The following is a 24,159-nucleotide window of genomic DNA, read 5'->3' as shown; positions in this document are numbered from 1 at the left end:
TTTACTGGATTGATGTGTAATCTTACATTGTTAGCATTGATGATTATATACTCCTTTCACACCCATCAAAACGATTCCAATATTGTTCATTGAGACTTTTGATGCGAACAAAGCGGGATCCCGACGGATCACTGCGGAGTACGGATTCGCAGTGCTCACACTAACTCTTACGAGGAATGGTAAGGTTGACCAGGTAGTGTAGTCTATATCTTGATACGAAGTATTTTGTACAAATTAAAAATATGATAATATATCACTGAAAGTATCACCTCATATGAATCTTATGAGTGTTGCCGGGAAAGAAGCATTTTTGTTCGAAAGAAGTCGCCCTTTCCTTGCTGACTCCCACGTGGGGTTCTGTGAGAAACACATGTGTCGAAACACCCATTTTGATTGGTGTTCTAATGGAAAGGAAGACCATTCGGTCTGAGTTTGCAATGAAACTTTAACCATTTTTCAGGTTTTCATCTTTGTGCTGTCACCGCATATATATGTTTAAATGGAGGTTCACTCCCACAACCCAATAACCAAGTGGAAGTGGAGGCTGTTTTTCTATACAATTGGCCTTTCCTCAGGGTTCTTGATACTGTCAGCAAAATTTGGCATCATGTTCGCCGGTAAATTTACCCTCTTCACAATGCTGGCGGGATCACAGGGCACGATTGCTCTATCTGCTTCGGAAAGCTTTTATCCAATAGGCCTCAATGAAACTTCATACATCACAAATACTTCACTTGGATCATATGGTGGCAGTTATTCGGCTCCTGGAAAGTCTACGACATCAAACATAACATATGGCACATACGATTATTGCTCGATGCCCCATCCAAGAGTACAAGAGTATCTACTTCCTTCACCTGTAGCCAATGGAAGTGTCAAGACAGAGCTCGTCTATCTGGAGTATTTACAAAGACATCAGAGGAGGACTATGTACAATGTCTTACCCAGTGGAGAGGTCAATTTATCTCGCGTCGACACCGGTGAACTTGCTAACTTGTTTTAGACCGTGCCTTTCAATTGCTCAGATATTTCACCATATTTGTATGCTGGACCTCATGATACCACCTTGGAACAGCCCATTCCAGTGTATGCTAGCACATATACAGATGCACACAATCCTTTCTTGGGCAACTATATCTCGGGAACTTGCCAATATCCACAACTTACAATCGGTGGCCTATTGGATGGCTACCAGCACGGTCGAGACCTTTCAGGAGTGTATGGTGCCACCGGTAAATTGAGTCTTTTCCCCACAAATCCATCGTTGGAGCAAAGTTACTTTCGCTCCTCGGAATCGCCTTTGACACAGCAGAGTGCTGGAGGGGTACTACGTGGAATCTGGCCCAAGTATCAAGGATCAATTTCTCTCCATCAACAAGCTAGCTCACTCGACACCGTTAACGCAGGGTACTCTTGCTCCGCCATTGCTTCAACGCTAGCTAGAATTAAGTCAACTACTGAATGGCAAGCTCACCTGACGGCTACATCAACCATACGTACTACACTTGGAAATATGTTCAACGCAGACTCTAGTGCATGGCAAGGGACAATGGATCATTTCGCAGACAATTTCCAAGCTCGACTCTGTAATGGTTATTCGCTTCCTTGCTCTCCGACTAATGCGTCAAACTGCGTAACTCGGGAAATGGCAGATGAGGTTTTCAGAGCTGGAGACTGGGAGTGGAATTACTACTGGAGGGCAAATCCGTATGCTCAGAAGTACATACAAGTCGTAGAGGGACTATTTATTGGAGAGATAGTGTCAAGACTAGAAAGTGTTGCAAACGGGACGATTCAAGGAGGAAAGTACAGTCATACATTTGTTCATGATGGAGATATTGGTCCAGTAGCAGGCGCTTTGGGTATAAATGCTCTAAGATGGCCTGGAATGGGGAGCAACATTGCTGTGGAGATTTGGAAGCTTCAGAACTCTAGCAGCCCGGCTATTGATGGACATTTTGCAAGAGTATTGTATAGTGGACAACCTATGCAGTCAAGCCATGGAGATTTGGATTGGGTTCCATTGCGAACTTTATTGGGAATTTTGAAGCAATTTGTGCCGACAGATATTGTGTCGCTATGCAACAGTTGAGGGAATCACCAGGGAAGGTACCGGAAAGGGGATATTCCTTGGTAAGATTCACATAAAACATTGTATTACGTGAGAAAACTATCAACCACGTATTCCTCATTTGGGAGCAGACTCGATCATTCAAAATTTGAGCAGGAATGTGAGAGAGTACAATAAATTACTCGTCCTAGTCTCCCCAACAAATAATGCTGCAGTTGAGAGATTGAAGCCTACCTACTTAAGGTCACCACAATATCTTTTCAAGAAAGCAGAAAGAAACTGCCAAATTTGTATTATTCACTAAAAAAAGAGTCCACCATCGCGCACACTATTGTATTTGGCGAATGAACCCTACTCGAGGCATCATCAACGTGCGGTCGGCGATTGAGGACGATGCCAGAATATATCGCAGCAGTTAAATCTGATACCAAATGAGAGTAAGACTTATGAATGTGCTGCTATCTAACCACCCAGCAACTTTATCCCTCTTATCCTCGACATAGCAAGTACATTTCTGCACTATTTCCATCTGGAGACAAAATCACGTGCGCGGGGTCGGCTAGCAGCGCAGGTCGATGCAAAATGGATTTGGCTCCTTGGATCTCCTTCGGTCCCGACATCAAGAAGGCTTTCTGCCCCACCTACAATAAAACCATTTCGACCACTTCCCTCGTCCTTTATCAATCATAAAAAGTTGCCAATTCAACCAAAGCTTAATTAATGCCGATTCTCAATTCCACCCCTCTCTAGTCTCTTATGTAATTAATGTTTCCCTCATTCAGCCTCCTTATCCTCCCCATCCCGTATCAAGAAGCCGGGTGGCTATGACTTTTTCCCCTTTTCATTCGTGTCACGAGTTGTGGGGATCGTGGGGCACTCCATGTGCGTACGTACTACGAATGATGGACTAATATACATGAAAAGACGTGAAGAATCGGAGGATATCTCTATCTTATATAGAAGTATACACTCCGAGTTTCGGGTACCAATCTACTACATCACAAAGTTTCTCTATATATCACATGATACGATTTTATTCAACTCATCAAACAGACTTGCAATTCGATTCAGAAAGTTCCTAAAAACTACCATCATGGATAGAGCATCACACATTGTGATCATTGGGGCTGGTGAGGTGCTTCGCTTTCTATCTCTCGAGTTCATCTACTTACAGTTATAAGGCATGGGAGGGCTGTCAACCGCATTGGCTTTAGCTAAAGAGGGCTTCATAAACATCGAAGTTTTCGAGACAGCGTCGAATTTAGGTTTCGTCGGTGCTGGAATTCAATTGGCGCCAAATATGGCCAGAATATTGGATAGATTGGGCTGTTGGAAGGAGATTGAGGCCGAAGCTGTCGATTTGAAAGAAACTAGTATTAGACGTACGTTCAGTTGCTCTCTTACCCCCTCGCCAAATTTTGAGAATTCTGTTTAAGCCATGCGTTACCACACCTTATCTCACCCGAATTTTCCTACAAAAGCATGTTACTGATCAAGAAACAGAGGGCGACTCTGATAAAGAGCTTGCTCACGTGGATCTTTTGTACATCAGAGAAACCTATGAATACCCCCATATGGTTGGTCACCGATCCAATCTTGCTGGCTCTATGTATGAGGCTTGTAAGAGAGAGAGCGGTATCAAATTTCATTTCTCTGTCGCAGCCGAAGCTGTTGAGTCTTTTGGTCCCAAGCCACTCCTCAAGGTCAAGTCACGTCACGGAGAATCTTATACTGTCGAAGCCGATGTCATTCTCGCATCAGATGGTATCAAATCGATCGTTAGATCAAAGGTTCTATCTGAATTGAACCATGACGCACACATTACAGACACGAACCAGGCAGCATACAGAATTATGCTAAAGCGTGAGGAAATGGAGAACGACCCCGAGCTTTTGGAACTTATCGATGGAGATAAGGTCACAAGATGGATTGGAGAGAAAAGACATATCATCGCCTACCCAGTCTCAAGCAAACAAATCTATAACCTCTCCACAGTTCAACCAGACACAAATTTCGCTGCCGCCCCTTCAGCTACTTATACTACCAAGGGTGATAAGAGCGCTATGTTGGATATTTTCTCAGAATTTTGCCCTAAAGTTCAACGTATGTTGAACCTTGTTCCTGATGGTGAGGTATGTGAATGGAAACTTCGTGTCCACAGCCCTCTTCCAACTTGGGTCCGCGGATCGATTGCATTAGTCGGAGATGCCTGCCATCCAACTCTTCCTCATTTAGCTCAAGGTGCCGCTCAAGCAATTGAAGATGCTGCCGTATTAGGCGCTGTGCTTTCTAAGTGTCCTTCAAACAGTCCATCAGATATCAACAAATCTTTACTCGTTTACGAGAGCGTTAGAAAAGAACGAGCCGAAACCCTCGTTGAGCTCGCTGCACAATCTGGACGAGCTTTACATTTGGGTGATGGAGCTGCGAAGGCAGAGAGAGATAAGCAATTCGCTGCATTGAAACAAGAGGGGGGAGCAGTTCCAGATAAATGGGCAGATGTTGATGTTCAAAAGAGGGTTTATGGTTTTGATTGTTATCAAGTTGCTCTTGACAGGTTTGAAGATTTATTTGCCAAGGTTGAAGAAGGTAAATTCGTCGGTTTGGATCAGCCAGTGAACAGTTCAGGTCAAAACGGAAATGCTGCCAATATATAATATCAATATAGATACATTGTAAAACGTTTATCTCAAATGTTCAGCACCCACTAGATTCTGCACCTGGGACCATTTATTCTGATTTGTGCTTGAAGGCAGATTCAATGATTGTTTCTTCGAGGTTGCGTGAAGCAGACCGAGTTATCTACATAAATACACGTGCGACAGATTCGTAACCAAAAGCTTCGTTATTATCATATCGTCATTCTCTTTGTGGCTTATTGTACGGGCAACACCACTAAACATGATTGCCAGACGATCAACAGCAATAAAGCACAACCTTCAAGAAGCGTCTAGGCCCCCCACAGTCTACAATTAAAGCATCAAAGTTCTAGAGCGAAGAACTTTTATTTGGTTCCCTTATTGGCCATGGTGCGTCCGAGTGGCGTTTTCGGATAGCCTGATTTAATGCATACCTAACATCAGACAGCGACTTGACTCGCACGTCCATCAAAGCTAGTGGACCCTAGGGTGATTAACTTTTTGTTTTTGCTCCGAAACGGTTTCAAAAACCAGATGAGTTTGAAATCGGTGTCTAGATGATTTAAGGCTACGAGAGATTGTTTGAGGTCATTGTTGCGAAGTCCAAGCACGAAGAGAAAAGATCATTGGGATGTTAAAATTATCATAATTAAAATGAGCGTATATCGAAAGCCGTTCGGAATCTCTACCTGAATGTAGCCTGTGATGTAAAGACATCCGACAAACGTAATTTCGTGCTTGTGAAATAAACCTCCCCGGAAAATACCTATTGTCCAATTGATTGGTCCCATATTACCCCTCGAAATGAAAATCGTGAATAAATCGTTATCATCGTCACCAGACATTCGTCTGTTGTACTGCGTGCCTATTCTTATGTTGCCCCCACACCATCCAATATCCACTCACTTGCCAGATCCATCTCTTTTATTTTGGGAATTTTCGATCAAAGATGTCTTTTTCCGTTCAAGATGAATTATACATAAGAATGCCGTAGAAAAAGAATTTACCTAAATCTAGATTGGTAAACCCGTAGAATCAGGAGATCCAAATCGACTTTTCCGAATGTTTGGATCATCCATCAAGATTCTAACGCCGAACCCCCTCTCCAAATCAGTGGGAGACATTTGACCTTTCGTTATACCTTCAAATTGTCCCAAAGCTCCAGATCCTTGTATCGCTCTGGGCAATCCGCGGAGAGTCTCAATAATAAGGTCTGCTTGCTGCGTGGTTAAGCCCTCCTCCCGTTTTTCTTTATCCGCATCCCCGCCAACTAATTCATACTTCATTGCTTTCAGCCCCAAGTACAGTCCTGCGGCAAGGAAAGCTCCTAGAGCGGGACCCAGCCAGTAAATCCAATGATAAGTTGGAAATGAAGCTTGAACAACGGCTGGTGAGAATGCTCGGGCAGGATTGATTCCTGCTCCTGTCCAAAAGATACCGACAAGGTGGCCGATAAAAAGCGAAAAACCAATACCGATAGGTGCGACAAATGTAGACTTCGTCTTTTCGGCGACGAGCATGAGGATGGTGAATATGAGCATAAAGGTTAAAAGTAGTTCCATGAACAAGCCTTGGACTTTATCGGAATCGAATTAGTAAAGTGTCTTTCGCTTCCCTGAACTATTCATGCTTACCATCTGTAACACCTGGTCCAAGTGATACTGCGAAAAGTATGTCATCACCTGGTATGATGCTTTTGACTGCAGCAGCAGCCAAACTTCCACCAACAAGTTGAGCAGGTATAAGTATCAATGCTTTCGTAGGAGACACTGCCCCGATAAGCACGAGTGCGAGCGTGACCGCCGGGTTGAACTGCCCCCCACTGACACGAAAGAAAATCCAAACATTTGCTGCAAGACTAGCACCAAATGCAAGGGCAATATATAACAGTTTTGATGTATCAGTTGCGTTGGGTGTGAGGGGCTTAGTTCCGTTGGGTTGGTTCGCCGTTTGTGCTGCAGCAAATGCGAAGAAGAGGAACAAAAAAGTTCCAACTAGTTCACCGATCATTGAGACCAAGTAATCTCTAGCTGGGCTTCTCAATGCCATGATGCTTGATATCGCTTTTATGATTCCAACTGATATATGATCTAGAGATTACCAAACCAGATGGTACGACTCCAAACAACTGGACTTTTCACAGTAGTGCAAGGGAAAGACCATAGAAACAATGCAACCTATATTTGAAAAGAACAACGACGAAAACAAGACAGCGGAGAGGACGGGGTATAATAACAGAGTCATTATGCAGTGTAGCAATTGAACAGGTTCCATGAGTATTCATACATCGAACCTCGAGATGTTTCGATACCCCAGAATATTATGCTAATAATGGACATGGAGTGAAATGACGATCAATAACTCTATCAAAAAATTGGGCTTCAGTCATCCCACGAAAGTCGCACGACGGAGGGTTGGGTGAAACCAAAGTTTGCACTGAATATTGCTATAATGCGGAGTTCCAGAGTCGGATGATTAGTGCCATAACACATAACAGATAGAAGTACAGATGCAATACACCTCAAGCGCAGATCACTATATGCCTTCGATCACCATATTATCCCGGATAGTGTTCAATCAATTCCTGATATATTCAGTTTTGTACTATAGTAGCCCGCATATCAATGAAAACTATGTAACAAATTACAAATTCTTGTGTATCGTCTTTTTGAGGGGGTGGCGGGGCAAGGATTTCTGAAAAATTGATAGGGTTTAAAAGAAAGTACGGTTTTTATTCCTCATGTTGAAACTAATTGAATAGACCAAAATAACTCAAAGATGAATAGGTCAGAAGTTAGCAAAGGGATGCTAGGAGCATAAAGCGCTCAAGCCTCACCATGGCTAATGTGGTGGTTTAGCTAGTTTCAACGGAGACAGACGCTAAACTAACAATAAACTTGAAAGCAGATGCCGGATTCTTTCTTAAAAATTCCACGACAGGCGTATGCTGTATTGATGCAGGCAATTTGATTCGTAGTTGAGTTTGAACATTCGTTCATTTGAAACCTACGGTTATCTATTGGCGGGCGTATCTGTGCCACAATAATTCATCGGATTGATTGAGATGAAAAGAGCTCTTTGACTATCGTTTATAAATTTAAAGTTCATATTGATGGAATCAAGACACGTATTTTTGCGATTGATGATTCTCGTCGGATTTTTTTGGGAACGCGGGTAGTGGTGGTAGCGGATGCTTTCGAAACGATCAAATTGATTATACCAATGTCAACCAGCGAAGCAACAAAAGTTTTTGCTACTCGAATTGTCTTGAGAGCTCACAGATGTAACTATGATATTGTGATCAACATGTACTCTAAATGATTGTGATAGAAACAATTTCAATGCGAGGCCAAACATCCTGAATCGACCCACGTAGCGTGAGATGGACGTCGTTTCCACAAACGGTCGCTTAAAATTTGTAGATCCGCCTAGTCCATGGTGAAATGTGTTAAAAATAGTCTTACAGAGTTTCGACGGGATTGACGACTGTCCATACCACATCATGCTACCGCTACTGCAGTGTGAATCGGAATACTTTCTTGCGCCTTCAAGTATCATTCTAATATTTCACAAAGGAACATCTCGCAACTGAGGCACTAGCTGAAATTATGACGTGTTTGGGAAATGAAACATGATAGGGTGAGATTCCTGTGGCTAATAATAACGGAAACGAAAGAAACGATCAATAATTAGGTAGTTTTTTGAGTATCAAGAAGGTGAGTACTATAATAATCACAGCAGATGTTGATGAACGATAACCATGCTACTTTCCAGTATCAGGGGCTCTGAGTATTTGGATTTCGTGAATCACAAATATAAATCTCTTCTCAGCCATCTTCTACTCGATTCAGCGTTAACCGCCGCCATCAGCAACGTGTTTCATTGCTGATGAATGCTTGAAGTAGACACCCGACGCGATGTAATAATCCTGGAGTTTGATTTGGTCATGGGAAAGAATGACCCCAAATTTTCTCGAGATCGACGGTGGCACGTCGCCTTCCTATGAACGTCAGCCACGAGGTGCAATTATGCGTGAAACCAACTGCCTTGGTCTAACAGCTCGGAGAATTTGTATGCCCAAGTGGATGCTTCGGAGGCTTTACACGGGGTAGTATTCTGTCCCCCAAACATTGTCAAAAGAATTCAAGTAGACCACTTGGTCTCCATCTTGGCGATGCCAGGATGCACAAAATTCATGCAAAAAACCGACAGTCAATATCACGATATCCGCCAAAACCAAGGTTCATCCCGAAAAACATTAATATTGACCTTGGCTGAAGATGATCTTCATTGGATTGAAGGCAAATAATCGTATATCGGAAAACAATTGCTCAGTTGACGAGTTTGATCGTAATTGGGTGACTTGCGAGTTATGAATGGGCCACTACAGCTTCGAAGATAAAGTTGGTGGGAGCTTCCAGGATTGAATTATGTGATGTGGGCTGTCGATCTTAAAGAAAAAGAAATGGCTTGTACTACTACCTGGTCCTCGGCTCAACTGGGAGATCACAATAGAGAGTAGAGTCGGACCATTTGAGCATTTTCTTCTCAAAATAGCCAGGAAAAACGATTTCGAAAATTCTACCGAGTTGTGAAAAACACATCGTGAAGTCGTAGAACTATGAGGCTTCTTTCATTCAAAAAGAAATCAACCCTAGAATCCAATGTGCTTGATCTGGAACTCGGAAACAATCAATGAACGATTGGGTCAACTTGACGCGATAGGAGACCGACTGGAAGTGAAAGTGAAATTGAAGACGATGACTTTACTGCAAGTAAATTCAAAACTCGCGGCACCACCAAGTACCTTTGTCAAAGTATCAAAGATATCTACCTAGTAAGTATCGAGGGGCAGTAGCCCCTTTGTGAAGGGTCTTAAGCCTCGTAGGGTAACAAGGTCTAGCGTTGAGTCCTGTAGATGAAGGAATGAAGACTGGGCGGCATGAAGCTCTATCCAAGTAACTCTAATCGAAGAATGGTCATGCCCAAATCTGAAAGAATAGGATGTGCTAAAATTAAGTTGTATGGGTAGAGAGCTGCCAAAGTCCTATAATGAATTTATCAGAGTTTAATTGTATCCGGTTAAAAGTTTCGTAGCTCTTGTTCATTGTCGATGGTATTATAATTATATGGGATCAGAGACGTTGTTTTTTTGGTCGAAGAGGATGGATAGTGGAAGAGAGGAGGTGAGATTTCGATAATTCTGCCGGGCGGTGACAGATTAAGGCTCACTGTACTTTCGCAAGGCCTCAACCAACACTATAATCTCAATGTGTGTGTTTCGCTGCATACAATTTTACAATTGAATGTCGAAGCTCTGTCAAGAAAGTGAGCAGGAGTTCTGCTACTTATATGCATAATTCTAAGAAGATTGCGCGAAAGGGTGTGCGGATTGAAGATACAATGGCAGATCTGCAATTGGTTTTGAAAGGCATGTATAAGTTCCCAAACTCCCTTGCTCGTTTGTGTGCAATATGAAGCTCATTTGTATCAGAACAGAATCTTTCACGGATTGAGATATATGACAGCCAAATGGAACATGTTCTTGGAGGTTTCAAGTGGGCCGACCAGACGATTGTTGAACTTTGGCATTATGGAATCCCAACTTCTGCGAATTTCATGGAAGGGTTTCCACAGGAACACCTTTGGCAGTGCGGCAGGTCAGTGCTGGTATCGCCCAAAGCCCTATTTCAACAGAAATAATTGGTAGAATGTCAAGCAAGAATATATCAAATGTCTATTGTGGACGTCTGTTATATTATAGAGAAGTTCAATGAATATGAGAGTCATAGCGGAAGCTTTCCTTGAACTGTAGCACTTTTGATAATTTTCCACTCTATCTTCAGTCCGTCGAGTCTATCATTTCCGGATCGCACGCGGGTCTTTGCGTGTCAATGTGGCTAGTGCTTGAAGTCGGGTCTCCAAGAAGCTTTCGGTACAGATTCTCTCCATGTCCGCAAAGTTTCTAAATCGACCGCCATCTCCTTACTCATCTGCTTGATCCGTATAGGGACTTTGCTCCTCTATCTTGTACAGCAGTTGTTTTCTTGTAAAGCCAAGACTGTTGGCTGTCCTTCCCATAACATATTCTGCAAAATTTCGTGGAAATGAACCACTTCCGATATTCTTTAATTTCAACGTCTCGCCTCTATTTCTGATGTTAAATTTCTCCCATGGGCTGGCAAACGATCCTGAGCGTAGGACCTTTTTTGCATCGTCTTTTTCAAGATTCCTCAAAGTTTTACTGCTGGTGTAAATACGTTTTGTTTGCCTCATCAAACTCACGCTAATGCAAGGTCACTGAGTTGATGCTAACATGTTTTGGGCAGTCAGCATGCCTAAACCCCTTCTGAACACGAAAGACTGAAATTCTGAGAACCATCACTAAGATGGTGAGCTAATATCAATATCTCATCCCTTCAAGGGCTAGTTATTGTGAACATGTTATTCTTCCAACAACAGACAGGCCATAAATTTGACCAAATTCTCAAACACAAGTCAAAAGCCATATAACACAGGAACCAAAATGACCGTTCAGTTTTGAAATTCCCAATTCTTGTGTCGGTCAACAAAGTCAAGTAAAGCCCTTCCCACCTCATTCGGATGCGTTGCACTCAAGAAATGAGCACCTCCCTCCACAGTGACTAGCTCCTTACTGGCAGCATTAACAAACAACTTGATCTCTTCTTTGGCATTTGATAGACTGTAAACGGCATCTGACGTTCCATGTAACCAAAGGATTGGACAACGCACATCTGACAAGCGGCCATGCAATCCGTCGCGCTCCCTGAGATTTATGGCCGCCATTCGAATTCTTCTCCTACCTTCATCCCCGCGGTATGTTTCTTTGATTGTTTTTATCCAAAATTCTCGGATATCATGAGAACAATCATTGAATCCTATGTTAACCAAAAGATTGCAATATTCATCATCTGGCTCGAAATCCTCAGTCAAAAATTTGGGATCGGCTGTGCTTTGTCTGATAATTTGACTTAATGCGGCTGAAGCATCCCAACAACCAAGAGAGCGTGTTCTTTCGGACTCATAGTCCATGGATGTTCCCAGAGGAATGACACCCTGTATTCGGTTGGGTGCAAAGAGAGCCATGCGAATAGTCAACCAACCACCTTGCGAAGTACCGAGAACGAAGGCATTCTCAATAGAGAGCGCGTCCATTGTCTGTATATTCGCTATTGCTGTGTCCCAGCTTGAAAAGTATTAGTCTTCGTCTCGCAATACATTGATACCGTGATGTGAAAACATCCAATGATACAGAGGGGAAGAAGGAAAGAAATAAATGCGCGACAAGGAAAATCGAAACACACTAAGTCCAATTCTCTATTTTGGTTGTCGTTCGTCCATGACCCAATGGCTCAATAGCCACGAGGTTCATTACTCTATTAAGTTCTTCGTTCTCGAATTGTTGACGATAGAGTTCCGCTGATGTTGTAAATGAATTGACAAGAATAAGAGTCGGCTTTGAGGGATCGTAGATCGTGGGCATTTGATAGCTTTGAGTTTAGTATCAGTTTTAATTCTGCGTGACGTGTATAAAAAATGTAAGCAAGGGAGATTGTTCCGACATACCCTACTTCTATTCCTCCCAAATGGGGTACCTGGATAGTTTTTGTTCCCGTCATGATTTATTCTACACCTACTAATGAGAACAAACAGTAGCAAAGTCCAAGTCTTCAATGGCTCCCTTCTTATAGATACGCAATCGAGTTCATCCACCAAAACCAATAATGCGATGCAAACCTGAGCATCTAGATGGAGCTAGTACGTGTCATTCAGCTGACAGCGACTAAGAACATTAGTGGCTCGCTGATCAATGAGTTCATGAATCTCACTTGCCAAGGCTAATCTTGGCCGAGGTACTACTGCGAATAGCCAAACTGCAGTTGGCCCGAGTGGGAAGAGAAAATAAATTTGCCTAAAGCTTCTACGGAGTAAGCTTCTGATCTACAATCGATCTATTGTGGTATATCCAAGCCATAACTCCACGCTGCAAATGCCATTGGTAAACAGATATAAACCTGGACCTGCGCCAAAGTCCATGTACCAATCCAACTCAATCCGCCCTGGAATTCAAAAACCAGCCAATCGCAATTCTATTGCGAATCCAAGCATTGGCAGTCTCCAACATCACCTCCAGTTCTCATTCCACTGAGCAAAGAAGGGCACTTCATTGAAACCCGATCATCACTCGCACACTGCATGAGTAAACCCCATACTCTCTCGACAGCGAATCCGAATGAAGGATTGTCAGGCGAATCATTTTCTTCCACAAACCTTGAATCATGACTCCATCCACTTTCGCTAGTTATTGTAGACAACAGATCCTCATATATGCCTCGACTAATTCCGCGGATACGTCTAGCTGACGCGATAAATTGTCCCTTGTATGACAAAAGGATTTTGGTGGAGTCGGTACAACTGGATCCGTAGATATTTTCGTACAGACTTGGGACCATAGCCCAGTCGTCAGTCCATCCAAATCGGTCACCACAGTTGTTACAAGAACAAGTGGATTCAGAAAATCCAAGACTCAACATCCCTGTTTGCGGTACTAAGTACGAATCAATTCGTGGTATGAGCTCCCGGATGTTATGAGCATGAGCCTGAATAAACATAGTTTGTGCTGCCAAATCATTCCAATGGGTAACGATATGACTAAGGTACGTTCCTCCTTCGCGACCAAGATTGGGAAGGCGCTCAACAATGTCAGCACCTGTAGAGTTCTTCAACATTGACAATGACACGGTGGGGTCTTTAGTGTATATAAGAACACGTGTATTACGTGAGGATAAGTATGGTGTTGATTTGATAGCCTTTGACATCCTTGCGATCGACTCAGGTGTTTCCTTGTAAGCGCTGATGACAATATCAAAGGACGATGATACCGGGGTATATAAACTGTCCATTGAGGAGATGGGGCCGGGTTGTAAGCGGAATAGTTGAGATAGGGATAATGCATACAAAGCAACTATAGCCACGGTAGTGAACGAGATCTTTAGGGCAAAAAAAGGTATCCTTTGGGGAGTCGGACTCGGGGCTGTATTGAATAATTGGCAGTGGAGACGGCGTTGAATGTATCCCAACATGTACTCGAGGAAAATGTCGATTTTGGAAAGCCCAATGAGACAATATATCGCTAGAAAATAGGAAGTGAATTGGATCCAAGATACCACAGATATCGGCCCAAATGCCAATGATATTAGCAATACAAGAATGCCAGAAAGTCCGGATACGACGACATCTGAAATGGCTAAGGGTGTTCTGGCGTCCGGATACTTACCGGCCGAGAAAGAACTTGGGGTATATGCGAGCATACTGGTGCCAGAAAGTCCTGCAGCAACCACGGTTACAGAGGAAATGGAAAACAGAGCTAGAGTGCCTGGTTCCGAATAGAACTCTAATATATTGCGCTCTTGAGCATAGGCCAGAAAGCCACTCACGAGGAGCCCAAAAGTTGTGGTCATCAAGATGTAAATATGATAAGATGATGATATCTGATCTCCATGATCATTCATCTTGTGAGATGCCATTACGAAAAAAGCTCTAGAGAGGCCGGTCATAGTAAAAGCTCCAACACCACAAATAATTCCTGGAATAGTGAGACGATACTCATTATAAAGGATTAAGGTTGCGAATACTGCGATGCCGACTGTTTCGAGAGATAGGCGCTTGGAAGAACGCGACTGCGCAACGAAAATGAAGAGAGTGAGAGATTCTATCAGGTGAACCAGGGGCTGAAATTTGTTAGCTTTGTGGTGACTTTTTGGTAGAAATCACTCACGAAGAGCATAATCAAGACGGGGAGACTTGACATATGCATAAGCGCCTCCATCAGTAACGGTAAAGCAACTGCGGAAGTTAAGGAAGCAGGTATCATCCAGAACCATAATTGAGTTCGCTGGAAGCCTTTCGCAGTAGACTGAACATTGATCCGAGATTCATGGCTTGATGTGATAATAGATGTAAACAACCATAGACCAAAGTAGAATGTAGAGATTGTGAGAGCTGGATGATGATTAGTTGTTGCACCGGCAATAAATGAATGCTGTCATACGGTAATCTATCTTTGGATTAGCACCATTAAAGATCATTGTTGTTCTCGAAATACTTACGGAATCCTCTCTGTAACAACAGAAGCTTATTTGCATATATTGAGATCGATGAAGAAAATATCCAGAAGCTAGGGTGTGGTAACACGTCAGCTCTCACATCTCTACTCCCATGGATGGACAAAGATATATATCACGATCATATGCATGATGTGAATAATATCATATGCGCAAACTTACACTGCTTTTCCCCAACTCAGGTTCTCAATGTCATTACTAGACTCGAAATCGCACGTGTTGAGACTAAACCCTTCTTTCAGTTCATCCAAGGAATGTTCGATATCAGTTTCGACAGCGGGGCAAAGAGGGGTCCTCAGAATTCTATAGTCATTGCCTTCCATAATCACAATCGAGCATTCGCAATGGGTCTTCGGACTCGGAGAAGTTCTTGCAAGTCCTTTGATCTTGCTTTGATATAGGACAACATGTTTGAAAGTTGCTCATGTCGAAAGGGGGCACTGAAAATGCGGGGGGCTTAGCAACTCATAACAATATTCATGGATATAGATGATGCATGCTCGAGAGGGTTTCGATCCATGGCCACTTGGCGCATATTCTAGGACATAGGATTTGATGTTTCGCAAATAGCATGGCCCACAAATCATATTAAAGCCATTGTGAATCCTCTTTTAGTTGAGGCACTTGCGTCTCCATCCACGAGTTCGTCCCAATTTATCCCCACGATGTATGTAACTTATACTTTATAACATCTTTGCTTTCATTGCTTTTGAAATTGAGTAAGCATGAAGTGGACGGTACTTTAATTTAGCATTGAAACCCTTTCAGGAAAGCTAATAATAGAGCTAGATTCGAGCGGAAGGGAATTGTGCTTAGTCATCAATATTCTTTACGATATGATGAGATCTTAGTGTATTAGGTAAGGTTATATACGAGGCTTTATACAATTTACGAGGCCTTTATGTATGTCAAGAGGGAAAGAAGCTGCAATATTACGGAGTTTATGCGGGAAAAAGTCCCCTATTCGAGACCCGTATTTTACCGGTTTTGTGGTTTTGTAGGGTTCCTTAAATCATTTACCAAAGGCTGTGAAAAGGATCTAAAAACAAACAATCAACAGGCTGACAAGTCGTTTTCGTGGCATCGTAGGATAATCATACGCGCGGCAAAAGCCCTGAGTCCACTATAAATGTGGAGAGTTGAAGATTGTACTGGGAAAACGTGCCTAATTTGGTGGACAACAGCCTTGTCGCAGCCTACAAGCCTTGCGCCCACGACGAATCAAACGAAGATGATCATTTATATGTCTTCACCCTTTCGTGCACTGGACGGCATATTTATTCGAATGAAAATCTTGACCGCAACTGCAGGTACTCCGTAACAGCAAGTGGGTATCTTAAAACTTGGCTTAAAGCAGCTTTTAGGGAGTACTAGGAAAGTAAGTTGTCGGGATTTGCATCTCATGTCCAAACTGGGGACCGGAGGAAGAATCCTTATGAACCATCATACTAAATTATCTCAAAATGCCATTGAATCAACATACGAGAAGGTAAGAGTTACAGCCTCAACTTATCGTATATTAAACGAAAACACACTAAAACCCCTCATTTCTTTAACTTTTGAATTATATATTATTTCAATCAAAAAATGAAATGAATTTTTTGAATAGATATTTAGAATTATCGTAGGTCATAGGCTAGTAATATAGTATGGAAGCTGGCTCAGGTTAACGACTAAAATGGATTATATAAGCAGTGTGACACGTGATATTAAAGAATCTGTATTTTATATTTTATAGCTCTTATTTTACATTCAAAGGGAAAAGGCCTCTTTTTATGCTTTTTCCTTCTAATTCAGTATTTCCGTTTTCATAAATCTCTTGTAGATCTCTTCCTAATCCATCCATTCTTTCGAAATAAAGCCCTTTTTTATATTCTTTATTTTATATTCATTTTTGGATTTATGACCGTTTTCGATTTAATGATTGTTTTCGGATTAATGATCGCTTTCGTAAGCTTATAAGCGACGATCATGTGATCTGATTATATACTAATATTAGATTGAATGCTATTAAAAAGGTAACGTGATTTATCATCGAGTGGACTATATCATTAAGTGGACCACTTTCATTTCAATAAATATAACCAACTTCAATATGCGATTTATTAATCATTTATTATACAATCTAATAATAAAAAAGCACACTTGCTTTTAGCTATCAAAACTATCAAAAACAATAAAAAACTAAGTCTTCAAAAGGCCTCCTAATTATATAATATTCCTTATATAACCCTTATCTATAAAATGAATAATTTAATTCCATATTCTGAAATTTGAGTAAATCAATATAAATTTAGAGAATTAAAAAAAAAATTATTATTTAATATATTCTTGATATAAATTCAAGAGATTTTTTATTTAAATTTAAGGGAATGGAAGATATAGCGAATTATATTTTTAAATCGAAGGGTATAAAGTATATTAAGAAACTTTGGGTATATTGATTTATGTCACGGAATTCACTGCCCTATGCAACAACACATGATTCAGTAAGGCACTCTTTAATATTACCTACACCATAATTATTATATAGCCTATTATTCCATTTCATTTATAAACTCTAATACCTAATTAAGCGATTCTATTGTTTAATTAAGATATATATAAGGTAGATATGATTCTTATAATTATACCTCAAATCAATTTAGTTTATTATTATTATATATATCTATTATATAATCAAAGTAATCAATCGATATAACTATTCCTTTGTAATAATTATAAATCCAATTAATATTTAAAATTATATATTTATATAAATAATCATATATATCTTTTGTTTATTTTGAATTATTTATATTTATTTATATTCAATTTCTATATAACTCATTATATCTAAATTCAACTCTTTAGAGATTATACATTTTGTTATTCGTGGATATTGATCAAAATGATTCTTATATTTACAATATCTTTATATATCGAAAAATATTTGAAAGGATGTTAAACTATCTATCGATAAGATTATTCCAATCAATTCCAAAGAATCCTCAAAAAATAGAAAATTTTTCTATTAGGTGATTTCTATTTATAAGAAAGACTAGTTTATTAAGGATTCATTTAAATTTATTAAAATTATAAATCTTATAAAAAAATACAATTTATATAATAATATAAAATATATTAGTGATTTTACTATTTACTATAATTATTATTAGAAGGATTTATAAAAGAATATACTAATATTTCCTATACCTTCAAAAACATTAATTACTGAATTAATTAAATCTTTATTATATATTTTCCAAAATATATTAATAGAATATTCAATCCTATAAGGAAAATACTATAACAAAATAAACAAATACAATACTATATACAAATTATATTAGAAAGTTTATAAATAAATCAATAATACTATAGATTTATTTTATATAATAAAAATTATTATTGAATATAAAGATTTCAAAGTAATACCATTTAAAATAATCATTCAAAAGTTTTAGAATAAGTTTGTATCTATAACCACTACAACAAGATTAATCATTATACAAAAATATTAGAATATTCTTCAACAAACAACTCTAAATCGAATTGATTCTATAAAATAATATAATAAATAAACTAAAGTGTATACAAATATAAAATCTTATCAAATCGAAATTGAGGATAACTTAATAATTATCAATTTCCTATAGGCTATAGGTATACAAATGTTTTTTATATAAATTAATATTATATTTATTTAAATCAAAATTAACAATTAATTCGAAATCTCTAATTATTTTTTAAAATAATTTGGGAATATATTTAGTAATTTAGTTTATCAAGATTTCTTAATATTAAAGGGAAAGAGTATTTTTTTTATAATCAATTCTCAATCTAAACCAAGTTCAAGTAATTCACAAAACAAACAAGAGAATGATTTAAAAAAGGATTATAATAGAAAAAACAATAATCAAATTTATTACCCTTGCAAATTAGAATTCAATTAAAAATATAGAAAAATTGATATTAAGCATTATTCTAATATATACTAATTAATAGAGTTTGTATTTATAGGAAAATATAATTTTAAAGATTCATTTTTATTAATAAAAAAAGAATATAATAATATACAAAAAAGAATTAAAAAAGATTGATAATTAAATGTATACAAAATCTAAAAATAAAAAAGATAAATTAATTTAAAAAATGGATTTTTTTAATCATCTAATTTTAGAAATCCAAAATCAAGAATAATAATATATATTATCTAAAAACAATCCGTTTATAGGATATATAATATAACATTTATACTATTCCATCTACTCTCAAATAATACTATATTTGATAATAATAGTATTATATATTTTAATAATAATATAGATTTTCTTAATAAAAAGGAATATTTATTTTCCCTACTTTCTAATTATATCAAAATAGAAATAATAAGAATTCAAATTATTGAATAAAATACTCATATAATTAAGAATATCCTATAAAAACCTTAAAGCTCAAAGGATAATTTAGTTTTATTTGATATTATTTATATTCCCGGATTTCATATTAATATTGTATTAGAAATAAAGCTTATAAAAACAGGAATATAATTTTTAGAAATAAATTCCATTTTGTGAAAAAGCAATCTTGAGAATAGTTATATTATTACTTAGTATATTCACAAGGATAATCTTTTATTTTTAGAATATAAACTATTTTCCTTTTATTTATTCTCTTTAAACTTTGTATTAATAAATCCAAATATTTTTATATATTCTATAATCAATACAAATATCAAACATTTATTCTACAAATCAAAGGATTCATTTAAACTATAAAAGAACTCTGTAAAGCTATAATACAAAAAATTAGAATATTTAGGAAAAAAAACGTTTGAACACTTTATTTTCTTAACAAGAAATATAAAGATAAAAAAAATTATTAAAATCGAATATATAAATTATACTTATATTTATACAAAACAAATAATATCATAAATTTTTAATAAATATTAATCACCTTATCCTTTCTACAAAATATAATAGGATTTATTCGACTTTTTTTGTATATATACCAGAATATCCTAGCTTTTAATAATCAAAGATATATACAATAGAAAGATTTTCAGTTTTCTTTTATATCAAAAAATACATTTTGAAGTTTTTCAAATTATTTAATACTTTTTTGTATAAATACTCCGAAAATACAATCTTTTAATAGTTTATATTAAACAAGATAATAATACTTTAATTATTAATATTATAGGAAACACTATATTCGAAAATTGAATAAATATGAAAGGTATAAAACTAGAATTGTTATCACCTAGTATACATAAATCAAATAGAGGATCAGAACAAGCAGGACAAAAAGTAATCATTAAATAAATCAAAATGCAAATATCCATAGGGATACTGAATTTATTATAAATAGAAGTAATATAAACTACGATTTATTTATATAATATTAATTCTTTCAAAGTTCAATTATTCAAATCCCTAAATAAAATATTAAATGTATAATTCCACGAATATCTTCAATTATTTATTCCATCAATTATAGATTATTTAATTATCAATCTTTATTCAAATTGAAGTAGAATTTATTGATATAAATATCGAGTATATCTATTGAATAAGGAATAAAAGTTAGGTATATACAAAAAGATATATAAAATTAACTCTAGAATATATATTGGGTATTTAATAGAATATATATCAGATTCAGTAATTTATTGTATTTGGATCCCCAAGTTCAAATGGGTTATTGTTACTCGAAATATCACTTTTTTCGAAGAGAAAATATATAAAATGGATCTTTTAAACAAAACTATTGATATTTATATAAATCAAGAATTATAGTAATTTGTATTAGCTTTCAATATACAGCAAATAATCAATATTGATAAAACTATTATTAATTAAAAGAATAATGTGATTACTTTTTAATATTATATTACTAAAACTAGTGATATTATTATATATACTATAAATATATTTCAAAACAAATAGGATTTGGGGATATATTTGAGAGGTGGAAATATACTAATAAATTTCAAAAATAATAGTATATACAAGATACTATATTCTAAAGAAACTTTAAAAATAAAAGATCTAATTTCTATATAAGAATAAATTAATTAAATAAAAGAATTTATATATTCTATTCTGATTATATAAAATATCTATAATAATCAATTAAATAATATGAAATATAAATATATTAATAATACTATTCAAATTATATATAGAAAGTACAAAAGCAATTCAGATATTTATTCTATTATTGATACTCCAGATTTTTATATAATTGAAGAAATTATATCACCGAAAAGATTACTTCCCTTAATATATATAATCAATCAATTCAAAAAAGATTAGATTTCACTTCTTTTTGATCAAGTATATAAAGAACAAAGGATAATAAAGATCGAAATCCCTTATTCAATTTTTAATTCATTTGAGTATTAATCCTTTGATTTTGATTAAATATTTCCTAATATCAATATACATATAAATCATTAATATTACACTAGATAATAAAAGAGATTGTAAGATAAGTTGTTATTATATAATTAAATATTTATCAGTATATTTATTGTAAGCTTATTATAATAGAATAACTTTTATATTGAAGATTTTTATATTACATTTTGATTTAGCTATTTAAAAATGAATAAATAGAAGATGTAGGATTCATTTATTATTATATATAGCATAATTGTTTTTATTATACAAACAAAAATAAACCTATTTAATATTCCTGTAAAAAATTATTTGAAAAAATTACCAAAATTACACCTATCAGGATTATCAAAACTATTATAATATTATTATTATTTCAAGGATTATTTCCTAGAAAAATAATTCAAATATAAATATAAGATTAAGATAAATAATTTGAAAAAGTACAAAATCTAATATAAAATAAATATAGAAAATATATTAATTGCTTTTATTTTATTATAATAAATATTTATATATAAATATAATAAGTAAGGATTCCTTATAAAATATAAAGCCAGATTAGTTATCCACAAAGATCTTCAAACTAAGAATATTATTGAATCAATATATACAATCACATTTACAAAAAAATTATTTAGAATTATAATAACATTGATAGCAAAATACGATTTAAAAACTAAGTAATTTGATATTATAAATATATTTATTAATATTTATAAGGATTTATTAAATATATTTATAATATATTATTTATCTGATAAATTCAAGGAATTAAATAAATATATAATTCTTAATTATATATTATATAATCTTTGAGATTCTTTTGCTATATAATTCAAAAACTTTAATAAGATATTTAAGAATTTAGATTTAAATTAATACAAGAAGGAATTTTGTCTTTTTATTAACCCAAATCAGATTATCTTAATATTATTTTTTATTAATAATATATAAGTAATATATTATTATAAGAATATATCTATAATTGATAATATTATTTCTAATATCAAAGCAATCTATGAATTGAGAACTCTAAGTGATATAAAATGGTTTTTGGGTATTCAGATTATTTGTAATCGGAAATTGAGTAAATTATAATTAGCATATAATATATATATATTAAAAAGATTACTAAGAAATTTAATCTTAATAATAGTAATATATATATTTCATTACTAATTATAGAATTTATTAAATTCAATAGATAAGTAATTATCACCTTTATACAAATATATCAAAAAAAGATAGAATTAATATTATATACAATTATTACAATAAAAACAAATGTAGTATTTGCAATATTGCAACTCAGTTATTATCTAACCAATCTATCTCTAGATCATATAAAAGCAATTAATTATTATATTTAATATCTATAGAATATTAAATACTATATAATTAGATATTATAAAAAATAAATCCTATAGCTTTTGTTATTCTTAAATATCTTATTTACTAATGATAAGAAATCATAAAGGTTATTATAAAGATTTATAATCTCCCTATTTGGTGGATTAATAGTATGGAAAATGTTAAAATAGAATACTATTATTATTTTAATAATTGAAACTGAATTACTAAATATTGAGTACACATCAAAAAAGATATTAGTAATATTTTGTTTTTTTAAAGAAATTAATCTTATAATTAAACAACTAATTATTATATTCTATAATAACTAATAAACAATCAGATTAATAATAAATAAAAATAAAAGAATTATTACTAAACTAAGGTATATTGATATATAGAATATATAGTTATAATAAGAATATTCAAAGGATAACTTTTATCTTATATATTTACTTACAACAGAAATAACAGTAAACAAATTAATAAAGAATTTATTATACCAAAAGTTTAATTATTTTATATCCCTGCTTAACCTACAAGATATAAAAACCAGGATTATTGAAATTGTTTGATATATTTCTTTTTAAAATTCCTTCTCTTTATAGCAATCTCAAGCTCAAATTAAAGCAATTTAATTTGTTATTTCTTTTTATTAAACTTATTAATAAAATTAATTATATCTCTATTATTAATAGTATTATATTTATTGTTAAACTTATTATTATTATTTATATTAAATATAATCTTCTTTTTTTTTCCTTTTGAAATAGTAATTCCTTTAATAATATAAGTAGTTTGAAATTTAATTTTAAAATTCACTATCAAAATCTTTATATCAATTCTTGTATATTTAATTATAGGAAATTGAAAAATAAAAAGAGATTTCTATTTCTTAATTGAAAAGGAAAATAATAACTTTTTTATTGAAAATAATAGGATAAATGATTGTAATGATTAAGAATTAGGGGAAAAGGAAACATTTTGTATTAATAATAAAAAAGATTTAAGATTAATAAATTTATTATTTTTTTTCTTTATTATTAATATTACTAATATAATAATATAAGTAATCTTTTTATTTAGAATGAGTTTTTAAATATTATATTAATAGATTACAATAATATCAAAATAACAATTACTCAAAGTACTTATTTACTCAAATTGTATAACAAAATCAGAATCCCAGAGCTCAATTAAACAAGTAATTAGAGGTTTTAAAAAGATTAGGAGTGATATATACGAATATATAATATATCTTCAGTATTTAAAGGAAAAGGATTATTTCTGTTTGAAATATTTATTAAAATCCTTATAATAATCAGATAAAAGAGAATAAATATACTCTATACAAAATATTGCATTTTGTATATCCTTATTTTTTGTATTATATTTGAAAGCTTTATATATACATTTATATTATATATTATGACTCTAAGTTTTTTTGATAGTTGATTTAGAAATAAATATCGAATACCCAAAAAAAGAAGATAATAATCCGAAAAAAAGATTACTTCAATCATCTAGCAGAAATTTGAAAAGATTATTATCAATAAAAGGATTAT

The 24,159-nt window shown here is 34.8% G+C and overlaps 5 protein-coding genes across 5 annotated transcripts; 2 read left to right on the top strand and 3 right to left on the bottom strand.

Moving 5' to 3' along the window:
* Positions 1-279: 279 nt before the first annotated feature.
* On the top strand, positions 280-2,092 carry EAE97_009964 (uncharacterized protein; the record flags this gene model as incomplete). Its single annotated transcript, XM_038880479.1, has 2 exons — positions 280-955; positions 1,004-2,092. Exons 1-2 carry the CDS (start codon positions 500-502, stop codon positions 2,090-2,092), a joined length of 1,545 nt encoding a protein of 514 aa, XP_038728525.1. The 5' UTR covers positions 280-499.
* Positions 2,093-3,164: 1,072 nt separating this feature from the next.
* Positions 3,165-4,728, top strand: EAE97_009963 (uncharacterized protein; the record flags this gene model as incomplete). The annotated part of the gene is made up of 3 exons (XM_038880478.1): positions 3,165-3,201; positions 3,253-3,453; positions 3,575-4,728. 3 exons carry the CDS (start codon positions 3,165-3,167, stop codon positions 4,726-4,728), a joined length of 1,392 nt encoding a protein of 463 aa, XP_038728524.1.
* A 995-nt stretch (positions 4,729-5,723) lies between these two features.
* On the bottom strand, positions 5,724-6,759 carry EAE97_009962 (uncharacterized protein; the record flags this gene model as incomplete). Its single annotated transcript, XM_038880477.1, has 2 exons — positions 5,724-6,286; positions 6,345-6,759. The coding sequence occupies 2 exons, from the start codon at positions 6,757-6,759 to the stop codon at positions 5,724-5,726; spliced, it is 978 nt and encodes a 325-aa protein (XP_038728523.1).
* Positions 6,760-10,695: 3,936 nt separating this feature from the next.
* EAE97_009961 (uncharacterized protein) lies at positions 10,696-12,214 on the bottom strand (the record flags this gene model as incomplete). The annotated part of the gene is made up of 4 exons (XM_038880476.1): positions 10,696-10,954; positions 10,996-11,021; positions 11,305-11,917; positions 12,036-12,214. The coding sequence occupies 4 exons, from the start codon at positions 12,212-12,214 to the stop codon at positions 10,696-10,698; spliced, it is 1,077 nt and encodes a 358-aa protein (XP_038728522.1).
* A 607-nt stretch (positions 12,215-12,821) lies between these two features.
* Positions 12,822-14,819, bottom strand: EAE97_009960 (uncharacterized protein; the record flags this gene model as incomplete). The annotated part of the gene is made up of 3 exons (XM_038880475.1): positions 12,822-14,462; positions 14,510-14,733; positions 14,783-14,819. The coding sequence occupies 3 exons, from the start codon at positions 14,817-14,819 to the stop codon at positions 12,822-12,824; spliced, it is 1,902 nt and encodes a 633-aa protein (XP_038728521.1).
* Positions 14,820-24,159: the final 9,340 nt, after the last annotated feature.

Source organism: Botrytis byssoidea (genome assembly GCF_014898295.1).
Source record: "Botrytis byssoidea strain MUCL 94 chromosome Unknown BBYS_025, whole genome shotgun sequence".
In the NCBI taxonomy this organism is placed as follows: domain Eukaryota; kingdom Fungi; phylum Ascomycota; class Leotiomycetes; order Helotiales; family Sclerotiniaceae; genus Botrytis; species Botrytis byssoidea.
This window is presented reverse-complemented; position numbering and strand designations above follow the sequence as displayed.